This window comes from Solanum verrucosum, unplaced genomic scaffold (assembly GCF_900185275.1).
Source record: "Solanum verrucosum unplaced genomic scaffold, falcon-dt-bn FXZP01000159.1, whole genome shotgun sequence".
Taxonomy (NCBI): domain Eukaryota; kingdom Viridiplantae; phylum Streptophyta; class Magnoliopsida; order Solanales; family Solanaceae; genus Solanum; species Solanum verrucosum.
The window spans coordinates 1,582,135-1,596,150 of NW_026020705.1; the positions used below are offsets into that span (position 1 = coordinate 1,582,135).

General features: G+C 32.3%; 1 protein-coding gene and 1 pseudogene across 1 annotated transcript; one reads left to right on the top strand and one right to left on the bottom strand.

Moving 5' to 3' along the window:
- The first annotated feature begins 1,384 nt into the window (after positions 1-1,384).
- On the top strand, positions 1,385-6,461 carry LOC125812430 (E3 ubiquitin protein ligase DRIP1-like; annotated as a pseudogene).
- Positions 6,462-7,109: 648 nt separating this feature from the next.
- LOC125812431 (phospholipase A1-Igamma1, chloroplastic-like) lies at positions 7,110-8,921 on the bottom strand. Its single transcript, XM_049491921.1, has 2 exons — positions 8,032-8,921; positions 7,110-7,233 (listed from the first exon to the last, which is right to left on the bottom strand). Exons 1-2 carry the CDS (start codon positions 8,919-8,921, stop codon positions 7,110-7,112), a joined length of 1,014 nt encoding a protein of 337 aa, XP_049347878.1.
- Between the last annotated feature and the right edge of the window lie 5,095 nt (positions 8,922-14,016).

The following is a 14,016-nucleotide window of genomic DNA, read 5'->3' on the forward strand; positions in this document are numbered from 1 at the left end:
TAAAATAAGATATGTATTTAGATAATTTTTTCAAAAAACATTTGACATCCCACTATCATTATTTTAGACCCAATCCATACTACCCCACTTTTTAAAATTTATCTCTTAGATTACTTCATCAAATATATCTGTTCTACATTAAGTATATATTTATTTGGTACTACTTTATCAGCATATGGTACAATAAATTCAACTTTGTCATAATCAAATTCCCTGATTAAAAAAAGCAATCCAATAATTCCATTTTTTCTAAATTTGAACTCTTTTGGATGATCTACGGTTGCCACTATTACACCATAATGGGAATATCACCATACATATCAATTATATAATGGGATATCACCCTACATATCAATTATGAAGTTCTCTAGTTGAAGATTCAATTCATCAAATTTCATTATGATACGTTTAAAATTGATGTGAATCATTACAAAATCTTTTTAACTGATAATGAATGTGACAATAAGAACTAACAATTTTCACTTGGTAGACACTCCACTTTAAGGTAGACAATTATCATCAAAATATTATATTTTTTGTTTGTAACGAAAAGGTAGTACATGCAAATTTAATAACTTTTTTGTTAACTTGAAGAAGAATGATATTTAGAAAAAAATGTTGGAAAATTGTGACAGGTAAGACACTAAATAGTATTGAGATGGAAAATTGTGATTGGTAGACATATGTAAAAATTCTTTTATTTATATTTTTATTTCACCTTGTTATCAAGATAATTTTAAAAATAATCACTTCATGACTCGCTTATCGCAATTTTGAGATCATTGCAGAATCTATAAACTTCAAACCATAGATCTGTCTCAATTTAGGATTACTCAATAAACGTGTGGATAAGAATTAGCATATATTAATGGAAAAATTAAGTCGTAGGCAAGTTGACCACAACACAACCCAACAAAAGGAATAAGGTAAAACAATCCAGAAAAAGGAATCCCATAGTATACATGGATCTTCGCTGAATTTGAAAGGGTGAAGTTTTCTTGTATTATTCATGGTATTAAAAGCTATGGAATTTGAAATAGTTGAGCTTCACTATTATTATCATCCACATAATACCAATTTTGTCCATATATTATCATTACTCTTTGTAGTTCTAAAGAAACCTCTTCACACATATTAATTGTCCAAATAGCAATCCAAAAAATTCAATCTTCTTTAATTTTTTGTTACTTTCTTTCTTTGTTCCTTTATATACACACTGAATCAAGAAAACAAGGTACTTTTTTGTGTTATTTTTTCTCTTTGTATGATTTTTTTAATATATGGTTTGCATGCAAATAATGGAATGTATATGTTTATAATTAAGGGAAAAAATATTTGATTTGGTTTCCTTTTTTTTTTTTTTTTTTGCAATGCATGAAGGAAGATGGATGATTTTGATAAACGGCAAGCTGGGATGAAGAGTGTATTGACATGTGGAATTTGCAAAAAGCTATGCAAAGATGTCTCAATTATTGAAGAATGTTGTCACAGATGTAAGAAAATTTTTATCTTTTTAATTAATTTAATTTTTGGGGGTTTATTTTTTTTATTTGAGTGATGTTGATAAATTATTTGTTCTTGTGATTTCATGATGTTGATAAAAAAAAATCGGTGATTTTGATAAATAATTTGTTGTTATCATTCCACAATCTTGAATTTTCGATATTTTTTTCGTTCTTTCTAATGTTTTTTAAAAAAGATCAATTTAGGTGTAATATTTTTTTTTTGGGAGGGGGGAGGGGGGGGCGGGGGATCATTTTTTATATTTGATTGATGTTTGATAAATCATATGTACATGTGATTTCAAGATCTTGAATGTTTTAGTTTTTTAGTTCTTTCCATTTATTTATTTTTACAAATAATATAAATTTTGATTTTTTTGATTTTGGGGGTTTCGTTTTTGAATTTACTGATTTTGATTAATCATTTGTTCTTGTGAATTGAGTTGAATTTATCATGTTGCTTAAATAAATAGTTTATTTATTTATTTATTAACTTTCTTGTATGATCAGTTTGTTGCATTTGGCCCTAGTCATTAACACTACTGTATTTTTATGTATTATGGTTCAATATTATTTTTTTCTTTCTTATCACTTTTTATTTCTTAATTCATCATATATTATTTTTGAATGGAATTTGATTAACTTGTGTTTAATATTTTTTACAGTTTGCAAGAACTGCATAATGAGAAAGGTAAAAGAAGAGAAATTGAAAGTTTGTCCAGAATGCAATACAGATTTAGGTGCTACCCCCTTGCAGAAAATCAGGTATATTCTTCAATTTCGATTTTTTATACAACTTTTAAATTATTGAATTATTAATTATTGTGATTTATATTTTTTTTAAAATCACTTCTAATATGTAAATTTTATTTGAAAAGGCATGAAAATCGTATCGCATAATGTGGAATAGACAGAGTCATATAGTCCCTTCGTCCTATTTTATGTGAAAGTGTTACCGTTTAGATAGTTAAAAAAAAATTATTCTTTGAGTATAGTTTTCACAATTTTTTGAATAAATATTTATGTTGACTTACAATAATTTTTTTCAAATATGTTTTGAAGAATTTGTACCCGAATCAATAGTAAAATCAAGTATTTTGACGATCATATGTTGACTATAGGCTTAAATTGTAAAAACAAAAATACACTTCTAATACAATCCTAGATTATTCTTCTATATGTCTATGGTGATATATAAGAGTTCTCTTTATGTTTGTGCTGATGAAAAATAACAAGTATTTGATAAAAACAAGTTAAGGTCATTGTCCTAGACACCACTCTTTTTCAAAATGTAAAAATGGTCATGTTATATGGATAGATTATTTATACTCTCTCCATCCTATTATATGCTAAAGTGTTACGATGCGTCAAATATTTTTTTTAAAAAAAATATTTTGATTCATTAGCTATGTTTATTTATAGTAATTTTTGTGTATATACATTTAATTTTTAAGAAATTGAAGAATTTATACCCAAATTCTTAGTCAAACAAAGATGTTTTTATCATCGTACTTCGTACCCTTTCACATAATTTGAGACAAAGGAAGTACATATTATAAGTATAAAATCTCAAATACAAGAACAAGATTGACTCAAGGTTATGTCGAACAAGTAAGCAGCACTGTAATTTGGTTCCTTGTATATAATGCTTAATTTTTAGGCCTGATCACCAAGTGCAAGGGAACAGAGACGCAGAGTCATGTTATATGAATACATTATTTATAGTCTCTCCATCCTATTATATGTTAAAGTGTTACTATTTAAGGAGTCAAACAATTTTTTTAAGAAAATATTTTGATTCATTAGCTATGTTGATCTGGAGTAATTTTTGTGTATACATTTTTATTTTTAAAAGGGAAAATGCATAAGTACCACCCCAACCTATGCCCGAAATCTCAGAGACACACTTATACTATACTAAGGTCCTATTACCCCCCTGAACTTATTTTATAAATAATTTTCTACCCCTTTTTGGCCTACGTGGCACTATCCTTGAAAAAATTGTCAACACACGTTGGACCCACAAGATAGTGTCACGTAGGCCAAAAGGGGTAAAAAATTATTTATAAAATAAGTTCGAGGGGGTAATAGGACCTTAGTATAGTATAAGTGTGTCTCTGAGATTTCGGGCATAGGTTGGGGGGTTACTTATGCATTTTCCCTTTTTAAAAATTAAAGAATTTATGCCCAAATTCTTAGTCAAAATGAGCTGTTTTAATCTTCGTACTCCATACCCTTTCACATAATTTAAGACAAAGAGAGTACATATTATAAGTAAATTTTTAGATACAAGTACATGATTTTGACTCTAGATTATGTCGAACAAGTAGACAGAACTATAATTTTGTTCCTAGTATATATATGTGTGTGTGAAAAGTAAGTATTAATATAACCTTATATAATTCTTAATGTTTAGGCTTGATCACCAAGTGCAACGGATTAGAGACATGGTGTCAAGTAAAATAAGAGAATTAATTGAGCGTGGACTAATCGAAAAGTCAAAAAAAGGCGAACCCAAAAAGTTAGCTCGTGAAGATATTGATTTGAATAAAATTCATGTCATGCTCATGGATACTCTACCATCGCCTCCTCCTCCTCCACTTATTCATGATGATCAAATTCTGAATCGACACAACATTTCGAGAAGTAGTACTGGAAAGGGAAGAGGTAGAGGTAGAGGTAGAGGTAGAGGTAGAGGTAGAGGAAGAGGAAGAAGAGGATGTTCGCAAAATGATGCTAATCTTGATCATTTTCAAAATCCATCTATATTTAATGATGTTGTTGATCTGAATAAGGGAAATACACATCGAGGAAGCTTAACTCAACATAAACAACAGGTACAATTCAAATCTACTTTATGTTTTAGTCACAATCCTAACTCATTTGGGACTGAGGTGCGTATATTAGTAGTTGTTCTATGGATTTATTTTAATTATTTTTTTGAGAAAAACTATAATAAAAATGCAATTATAATTGATATAATCAGATAAAGAGAGATCAGCCAGGAAGTTCAAGTGCTCCTCTTCGTTTGGGCAAAGCTACTAAACTTAAACAACAAGTACTTAATTAATTGAAATCCACTTTATGTTTTAAGTAGTCATGTGATAAGTTGTACGTATTTTTCACTTTTGATGTTACACTTGTGTCGTATTCTCCAGAAGTACACTACTTTTTGTTTAATGGATTAATCTTTTTGGTTATATTATATACTAAATGTTGAATTATTTGGCTTGTTCGTGTATCATTATATATATACTTTGAATCTCCTTAGTGAATGAAAAGTGTACTAACTCTTGTGATGACTTGTTGAAGGTTGAGAGTAGTGTTTATGATGTTGAGTCCTCAAAGAATGATAGCATCTCAAAGAAAAACAAAAGTATTGAACCATTGGATAGGATGAATGATTTATCCAAGGCCAGAGAGCGAGTTCCAAAGTTCATCGATCGTACTCCACTAATCAATCTTAATGATTACGAAATTGAGGACGAAGATAATGATGAGGACGACGATGATGATGAGGACGACGATGATGATGAGGATGATGATGGTGAGGATGACGACGATGATGATGATGATGATGACGATGAGGATGATGATGATGATGACGACGTTGGCGATGATGATGATGATGATGATGATGACGATGACGATGATGATGATGACGATGACGATGATCATGAAGACGAAGAAGAAGAAGAAGAAGAAGAAGACGAGGAGTATGTGCCTTAAGACGAGGAATATGTGCCTTTACCAAAATTTAAGGAACACAAAGATTGCAAACAAAATATTGTTAAAAGATTAGATGTTGTTCAAGCTATAGAAGCGCCATCAAGAAGTAATAATAATAATACTAATAACGTAAAAGGGAAAAAGGGACGACGTGGAAGAAAGAAAAAAGAAAAAAATATTCCTCTTCCTGTTGGCGGTGGTGGTGGAACAAATACTAATGTGGCACAAGTTCAAGTTACTATTGAGACAATAGGAGGTACAAGTAGTGGTAGTACTAGAGTAGTGAATGAAAGAGATCATCCTATTTGGTTCACTTTGGTTGCATGTGACAAGCAGTGAGTTTAATTCTATGACTTTCAATTATATGTATTACTTTTCTCTATAATATTTTGATTTATGTGACAATGTTTGACTAGATATGATTGTTTCAGGGAAGGTCCTTCACCCTTACCATAGATTTCTACCCGCTACATAAAGATCAAGGAAGTCTTTAATTACATTTGAACATATATTTACAAAAATATTATGTCCTACCTATATATATTCTTGAAGTTATAGATACATTTTGAAATGTTGGTCATTCATTTTTTCTTTAAATTGTAGTAGCCATTGTGGCATGCATGAATCAATTTGGTAAAGGTAATTATTTTTTTCTTTTTGTATGCATTCTCTCTCAAATGAAGGAAAGCTAGCAATGACATAACTAGTAAAGTTGTTCCAATATGACTAGGATATCACAAGTTTGTGCTGTGAAAAAATGCATAATAAGGTGTGTATAATGAACCCTAATAGTATGGCCCTTTCCTGGAGACCTCGTATAGCTCAAAATACCTCTTAACTTCAATTAATATGTTATACTTCTTTTCTGGTTAAATAGGGATGTGAACAAGTCGTCTTCCTACCTAAAGAAGTACCTTGCACAAAAATTGAGTCTTCAGAGCGAAGACGAGGTAATTATATACTTATATCGTCATTCAATATTTGCTCTGATATCTTCTAAATGACACCTGATTATTAATTTTGAATTTCTGATCCTAATAGTTTGAAATATAGGTGGAGCTTCGCATGTTAGAAATGTTGATTCATCCTGAATTGCCTCTCAAAAATCTAGAAAAATTGTGGTTACGCGTAGCACCTCACTCTGGAAAAAGTTCAGTAAAAGTTGGAGCTTCTACCGAAGAATTCGTCATGGTTTGGAAATATTCTCGATCACACCCAAAATTGAATTAGTATATTAACTATGTACAATATTTCAGTTTCTCCTTTGCCTAGACATTCAAATTTTGCAAGGAGAAAACTTCTTGTTGCATGTTGTTAAACACCTTTAGTTTGTGTGTGTGTTTTTTTATAAACTCAATTAGACGTTTTTGAGTTACTTCTTTTGCACTCTAGCTATCAGTTGTTTATTAAGAATTGTGTTTTTTTTTTTTCATTTTTTCTAAAGATGTGTTAGGTTGCACTTTTTTTTAGATATTGACAGCCAGAGTCAGGGACGAATCTACATCATTAGTTACGAGTTTGACAAACCATGGCCAGACTATTATATTCGTGTTAAAAAGTTCACTTAATAGGGTATAGAAAAATAATCTATATTGAATTCAACAAATTATCATGTACTAGAATCAGTGGCATAGCTACATAGATTGACCCAAGGGTGGTTATTTGAACACTCATAATCAATAACTTATTTTATGCATATAGAAAATAATATTGATATCAAAGTTAACAAGTTGAAATGCGCATAAATTGGTTCGGATACCAATAAGAGAGGGCTTTGTCCACCACATGTATGATCGTGATTTGTGTTCATCTTTTGTTGGGGATTGATTCTTGAGACAAAACTGTTCACATACTGTTTTTTCACATTACTATCAAACTTCATGAATTTTTTTCCCCATTGATTATCTCAATATACGTCTTGATCATGCTATCAGTTACTTTTCTCACCAAATTTATATCGCCTCGATTTCGAATCAAAAATCCTTTTCCTTTACCTTGAAACCTGCTCATATGAACACATTCTAGTTAAATTTGAGAAAACTTAGTTCTGAGAGGAATTCTTTTATAAGCTTCTATAACAGGAATCAGAATTTTCAAATATCGTTTTTCACTTTGAAAACAAAAAATTATACTTTTTTCGATCTTCACAATGAAACATGGTCAAACGTCTTATTTTTTGAGTTATGGATCACATTTTTTTTCTTGGCTATTGTGTTCTGAATATATTGCTTATATAGAGTTTAGAGAAAAAATACTTTTTTTTCTGCCAAACCATTAAGTTAGGGGATGGTTCTGCCCCTGCATCTATACAGTAGGGGTGATAATTGGACGGGTTGGGTCATATTTGGGAGGGTCAAAATGGGTCAAGATCCAACTCAACCCAAATTTGTTTGGGTCAAAACGGATCAAGTAATGGGTCATAACCCAATCCATCCAATTTTTACTACGTTTTAATTATTTTTTAGAAAGATTTTAGTACCTAATAAAAAATATTATTATGGTTATACATAACATATTAAACTGGCCAAATGACCTGTGAGACCTTTGTACTTGGCTTCGTTTGTCGGTTGAACCCTCCTACTCATTACTTTGTCAACTAAACCTTTAAACCCATCAGAACAAAACATGTAAAGCCTTTTTCTCCGAGCTCAACTAAATAGGAGGGTTCAATTTGGACTACATATCAACTCAATTTTTAATGGATTGAAATGAGCTGAGCCCAAACTCAAACAGGTTGGACAAATTGAATTTTATTTTGTCACCCTTAATCTATAGAAATTAAAAAAGAAATTGTACTAACCAGTTGAGTAAATCCAAGTGAACCTCCAAATCAGTGATGCATGTGAGATTATGCATTTCCTTTAAGGAAGGGGATATCTTATGATCCAAAATTATCTCTTCACCAACATGCCAATAACTCCAAAAATAATCTTCAAGTTTTTGAATCAGTCTTGTTTGAACCTCGAAATCATGTTTGTTTACTACTCTCAAAACTTTCACTCCTAATGTTTCAAGCCATTGTTTGAATCTAATATTCCCAACTCTTGGCCCTGAAAATGAAAATACACAAAGGGGAATAACACGTCCGGGTAAATCTAATCCAATTTCTGCAATGTCATAAGTACTTACCATAGCTAAGCCACCTCCCAAGCTATGTCCTGCTATTGTTATGCTTAATTCCTCATTCGAATATCGATCTATCAGTCTCTTAACTTCGTTAAGAACTTGTTCCCTTGCTGACAACTTGCACACATTGCATTGATCGTGTTTCCTCGTGTAGATGTTCAACAATCCAGCTTCTATTTTGATTGTTGGATCGCGACTAGACATGTTGTAATCTCTAGCTGGTCTTTGTAAGTCCATTATATCCGCTATCATCTCAACAACCTTTGTTGTTTTACGCCAAGCAATTGTTATGTCACGGCATCCTAAGTGTGCTGAGTATTCATCATTTGATACTGCAACATAGCCAATCCAATTTGCTTGGTGACTCAAATTACTAGGCCAAATTGAATGAGTGAGGCATTTGTAGTAAATGTAGCTGGAGACATCATAGCCATGTTTTTCGCCACTAGTGACTTCGGAAAAGAAATTAGGATCGATGCTATAGCTATGATCCAAATCGTACAATGGCGATTTTGAAAAAGAAACTAGGATCGATCTTACAGCTACGATCCAAATCAAATGCATTGTGACATGCTTGTAACATATCTCCGTAATGTATTAGCTCTGCTTGTAACAGGGGATCAATAGGGTCAATCATCCCTTCCCAATCATTTCAACCATGAATATCTTTCCATTTGTATGCTAATTTTGTTTCATCGTCATGGAATTTGTTTCCTTTCCTCTCTAGCTTTGAAATTGGATATATGGAGTCATTTTCGGAGAAAACCTTGAATTTTGAAAGAGTTTTTAGTAGTATTTTCTCTGTTTCTTTGGCCAGGAAAAAAGAATTTAATACTATATGAATGGAATTTTTGTTTGGGTTTTGTTTATTTGAGAAGAGAATTATTCTGGAATAAGAAATGATCATTGTATTAGAGATTGGGATAAGAAGAATTGCACTTTGGTTTGTTGGGAAAAAAATGTGCTTTTTGGTCTGCTGAATTTGTGGCTTTATATAGAGTCTCTTACTCTAAAGGTCACGGTTCGAAATTCAATGGATAATGGACATGATACTCTACTTGAATACTATCACATTGGAACCTGTGACGTGTATTTAACCTACGCATAATAAAGTTATGCTTTAACAACTAAAATATGATGATTAATAGACTCGCTCCTCTACTTTTCTCTACTTTAATACTTTGTGATAGTGTTAGGACCTGTGACGTGCATCTAATCTACGCATAACAACCAGAATATGATGATTATATATTTGTGTTTACTAGGGAAATGGTCTAGCTACTTTTGAAATTAGTAGGATGCTACTTGGCATTAAAGTAACACTAATCAATTGAGCACATTAGTGTTTCTAATTGATTTTTTTTTTTTAAAAGGTAGGTAATTACTAAATATCAACAACTATTAGAAGGACTTACTTTTATATATTAGCAGCCGATAATGTTGAAAGTGGTTAGAGATTCGATTTTGAAAATATTACATTAGAATAAAGAAGATTTAGGTTTGGTGTATTTAATTAATTGTACATTTAAAATGATACGTTGGAATAAGGAATGACCCTTTTTCTTTTTAGCAACTCTTTGATTTCAGTGTTTCATACGACATGTTTAAAACCATAAGATTAAATGACATTTCAGTAGATTCATATTTTTAATTTAAGACCACAAAATTCAAGTCTTCCGTAGTGTCTTAAATTTCGTGTCAAGTCAAAAGCACACAAATACGTGCTGGACTAGGCCCAAAACAATCTAAAAACTTAAGCTGTTAAAGAGAGCACACTTTTATTAGTTAATGATATTCTCAACAGACGTTCATGATAGAAGGCAGTCCTTTGTAAAAGGGGTGAAAATTACTCCTTACACAATTTTGACCCTCCCCGAGAAGACTTAATTTTCGAGCTTCTTTAATTTCAAACGATTTGGAATAATTAATTTGATGAAAAGTTCAAATATTTTTCAAGTCATTTTTAGGTAATTTTAGTCATTTTATAATTTTTAAATAATAAATATGTTTTTATATAATTAGTATATTTTATAAATATTCGAAAATTGCGTCAAATTTTTTTACTTTTGCATAAATATTTTGTTAATTAGTTTAGTTTAAATTATAGTTAATATTCTTGAATTAATTAGTTTGATTAAGTTAATTATTTAATTTGGGAAAATGCATAAGTACCCCCCCAGCCTATACCCGAAATCCCAGAGACACAACTAACCTTTACTAAGGTCCTATTACCCCCCTGAACTTAATTTATCTATAATATTCTACCCCTTTTTGGCCTATGTGGCACTATCTTGTGGGCCCAGCGCATGTTGACAAAATTTTCAAGGATAGTGCCACGTAGGCCGAAAAGGGGTAGAATAATATAGATAAATTAAGTTCAGGGGGGTAATAGGACCTTAGTAAAGGTTAGGTGTGTCTCTGGGATTTCGGGTATAGGCTGGGGGGGTACTTATGCATTTTCCCATTTAATTTTGTTAAGATTAAGAAGTTTGTTAATTAATTAATCTTAATTCATCGTGTTTAAATTCTAACCGAATTCACTCAATTCGGCTATGTTTTGAATTCTATATGGCTATAATTGCAATCCATCTAGCTATTTTGTAGCTGCAAATCTAACCCTTTTAACCTCACCTTAGCTCCTTAACTTAGACCAAGATTTGGGTCTTTTCTATTTTTTTTCAGCAGCCCATTTCTTTCATATAAGACCCAACCCATTACAATACCCATACAACAATACAACATACGTACAGCAAGACCAAATACCAGAACTACCCTTGCTTCATTTTTGGTCTTCTTCACGAGCCCAGAAATGCAAAACCCAGAACTCCAAGGAAAATCGCGAGCAACAGCCCAGCGATTCCAGCAGCCCAGACGCGAGCCCATCAGCTCATTCTCATGGCATCGCAGCGTGTCCCTCTCCGTACGCGAAGCTTCGGGAATAATCCAGGTGGAGCAATCTTGCATCTCCTTCTTCCTTTGCTCAGAAATCAAACGGATATCATTCCAAATCCGTTGAAATTGGTACTTTGCCAGCCGTTTGAGCCTTATCTCTTAGAAAGGTTTGAATTTCGAATTTGAAAAATTCATCCAAATTTCACCCGAATTCCCCCCAAAAATCGTGCCCTAATTCCTGCTATTTAAACCCCCCCCCCCCTAATTTCTCCTATTTAAACCAAATACCAGAACTACCCCTGCTTCATTCTTGGTCTTCTTCGCGAGCCCAGAAATGCAAAACCCAGAACTCCAAGGAAAATCGTGAGCAACAGCCCAGCGATTCCAGCAGCCCAGACGCGTGCCCATCAGCTCATTCTCGTGGCATCGCAGCGTGTCCCTCTCCGTACGCGAAGCTTCAGGAATAATCCAGGTGGAGCAATCTTGCATCTCCTTCTTCCTTTGCTCAGAAATCAAACGGATGTCATTCCAAATCCATTCAAATTGGTACTTTGCCAACCGTTTGAGCCTTATCTCTTAGACAGGTTTGAATTTCGAATTTGAAAAATTCATCCAAATTTCACCCGAATTCCCCCCAAAAATCGTGCCCTAATTCCTCCTATTTAAACCACCCCCCTCCCCCCCCCCCCCCCCTCTTCTTCTTTGTGGGAGGTTGGAGAAAAAATTGGGAAAAAAAAAGGTAGGATAAAAAATTGGAAAAAAAAGGGTTGGAGAAAAATAGCTCGAGCCACAAATTACATAAAGTTCCAATAGGAATAAAAAGTAAAACTAAGGGTGCTTTCGCAGATCGATTCCAAAAGAATTTTGAGGCTCTTTTAGTTTTGGTTTCCGTTCTATTCAGTATCCTCTGGAGTTCGTCGGAATCCCATGTCAATGGTGAAAGGTTGGTGAGAAGTCCAGCTCGTTCGTCCCGTTCGCTGCCCGGAAGAAGGTAAAGCTTTCTCCTTCGTAATACCTTCCTCATTTTTTTGTTCCAGTGTGATGTTACTGGCTATATATTGTTTGCTATTATTTGTTATTGAGCTCTAGACGATTTGATATATTGCGTTCCTCTTTACATGATATTGGTATTTATTCTTAAGCGCTAATTCAAACTTTTCTTTTGCCGTTTTGTAGTTGGTGTTTCTCTGTTTTGAATCTATTTCATTGCCTGCCTCTCTTTACTTGTTTTGATGTCTGAATCTGTATTTTCTTGTCTTCCATTACTTAAATATCAGGTTTCTTTCACTTTGTTACTATAATATTATTTGTTTTCCTTTTGAAATGAAGGCAGAATCTCAGAAATTTAGTTGATATGAAATCGTATGTTGTATTATCTACTGTTTGGTTGGGTTGCAATGACTGGCTTTCTCTATTTTATTTAGTCTCGTGTTTGTCCTATTGTTCAGCATGTCGGGTTTAGAATTGGTTTGTCGTCTCCTTTGTCTAAATTTTAGTCGGAATGCTCCTTATTTGCAGTATAGCTTATAAAAATGTGAGTCTCTCTTGTTGTTTTCTTTTTATTCCCTCTTGTTCCAGTTCCTGTTTCCTCTCAAAGTTGATGCCTATTTTCCTTTTTCTGATCGCTGTCCAGATTCAGCATGCAAATTGAATAGATAGTTTATAGTTTTCCGTTTGTTTTGGAATATAGAATATTGGTAATCTATCCATCTTGCTATCTTTCTTTTAGTTATCTCTGTATAGTATTATCTGTCCGTTAGAACAAGCTCTAAATGGTTGATTTTCTATAGTTTGAATGTTGTCTCATATGCTTTTTTTTTCTTAGTTATAAAAATGGTGGTCTGTTAAAGTTGTGTCGGAAATCGGAATCATGCCTTTCCTCTGTTTATTTCTTTTTTAAGGCTAAATTCATGTACCATTCAATTGATTTAATCAAATGAATGTTTCAAATGATATTTACTTCTACAATTTATTTATTTTCTTTTCGTATATGATGATGCTTTAGTCATTAAATTGATATAGTTTACTGTTGCTTTCACTACACTTTCTCAGGCAATATTAATCTCTTTTAAGTCAAGATTGTTTCTTTATTTAAATGGCATTAACTGCTGCAAAGTGTGTTGCATTTTCTTCATTGTCTTAGCTCAAATGTTAGAATAATTTTGCTAGTTTTTGAATGTAGCCTCTTCTCCTAGTCAGATGGTATATGATCTAATTCCATTTCCTTATTTTGTTTGGGTACAACCCGCTGGCCGAGTCTTTTAGGCTCTTACTGTTCTCCTAGCCTCTCTCCTTTTTATATATTTCGTGTTAATTTTATTGTTAGTGCATGCTTATTTGCTAATTAATTTTAAGGTTCTTAACTCATAATTCCCCAAAGGACAACCATTTTGAGTTAGTTAACTTATAGTACTTTATCTTAAAATAACTAAGTATACTTGTCTTTTTTTCCAAATTGATTTCTAAAAATATTAGAAACTTTTCTCTACTTAGACATTTTAGATAATATATACCCTTTCCTCTCTAAATGATTTTAAGTTATAAATTTTGTTTATTCCGTAACTAGTCAAACATGCCTATTGTTAGCCAAATATATTAATTGTCGGATAACCACATGTTAGCGGATGTTCTAGCTGCTTTAAAACCCCTCCTAGAACATTAATATGAACCACAAACTCCCTTAAATATTTTCATTAGATTTACTGTTTTAATATTTTGAAAAAAAATAGTTTTCTTAATTTTCCTTTAAAAAATTAAGTGGTGACTC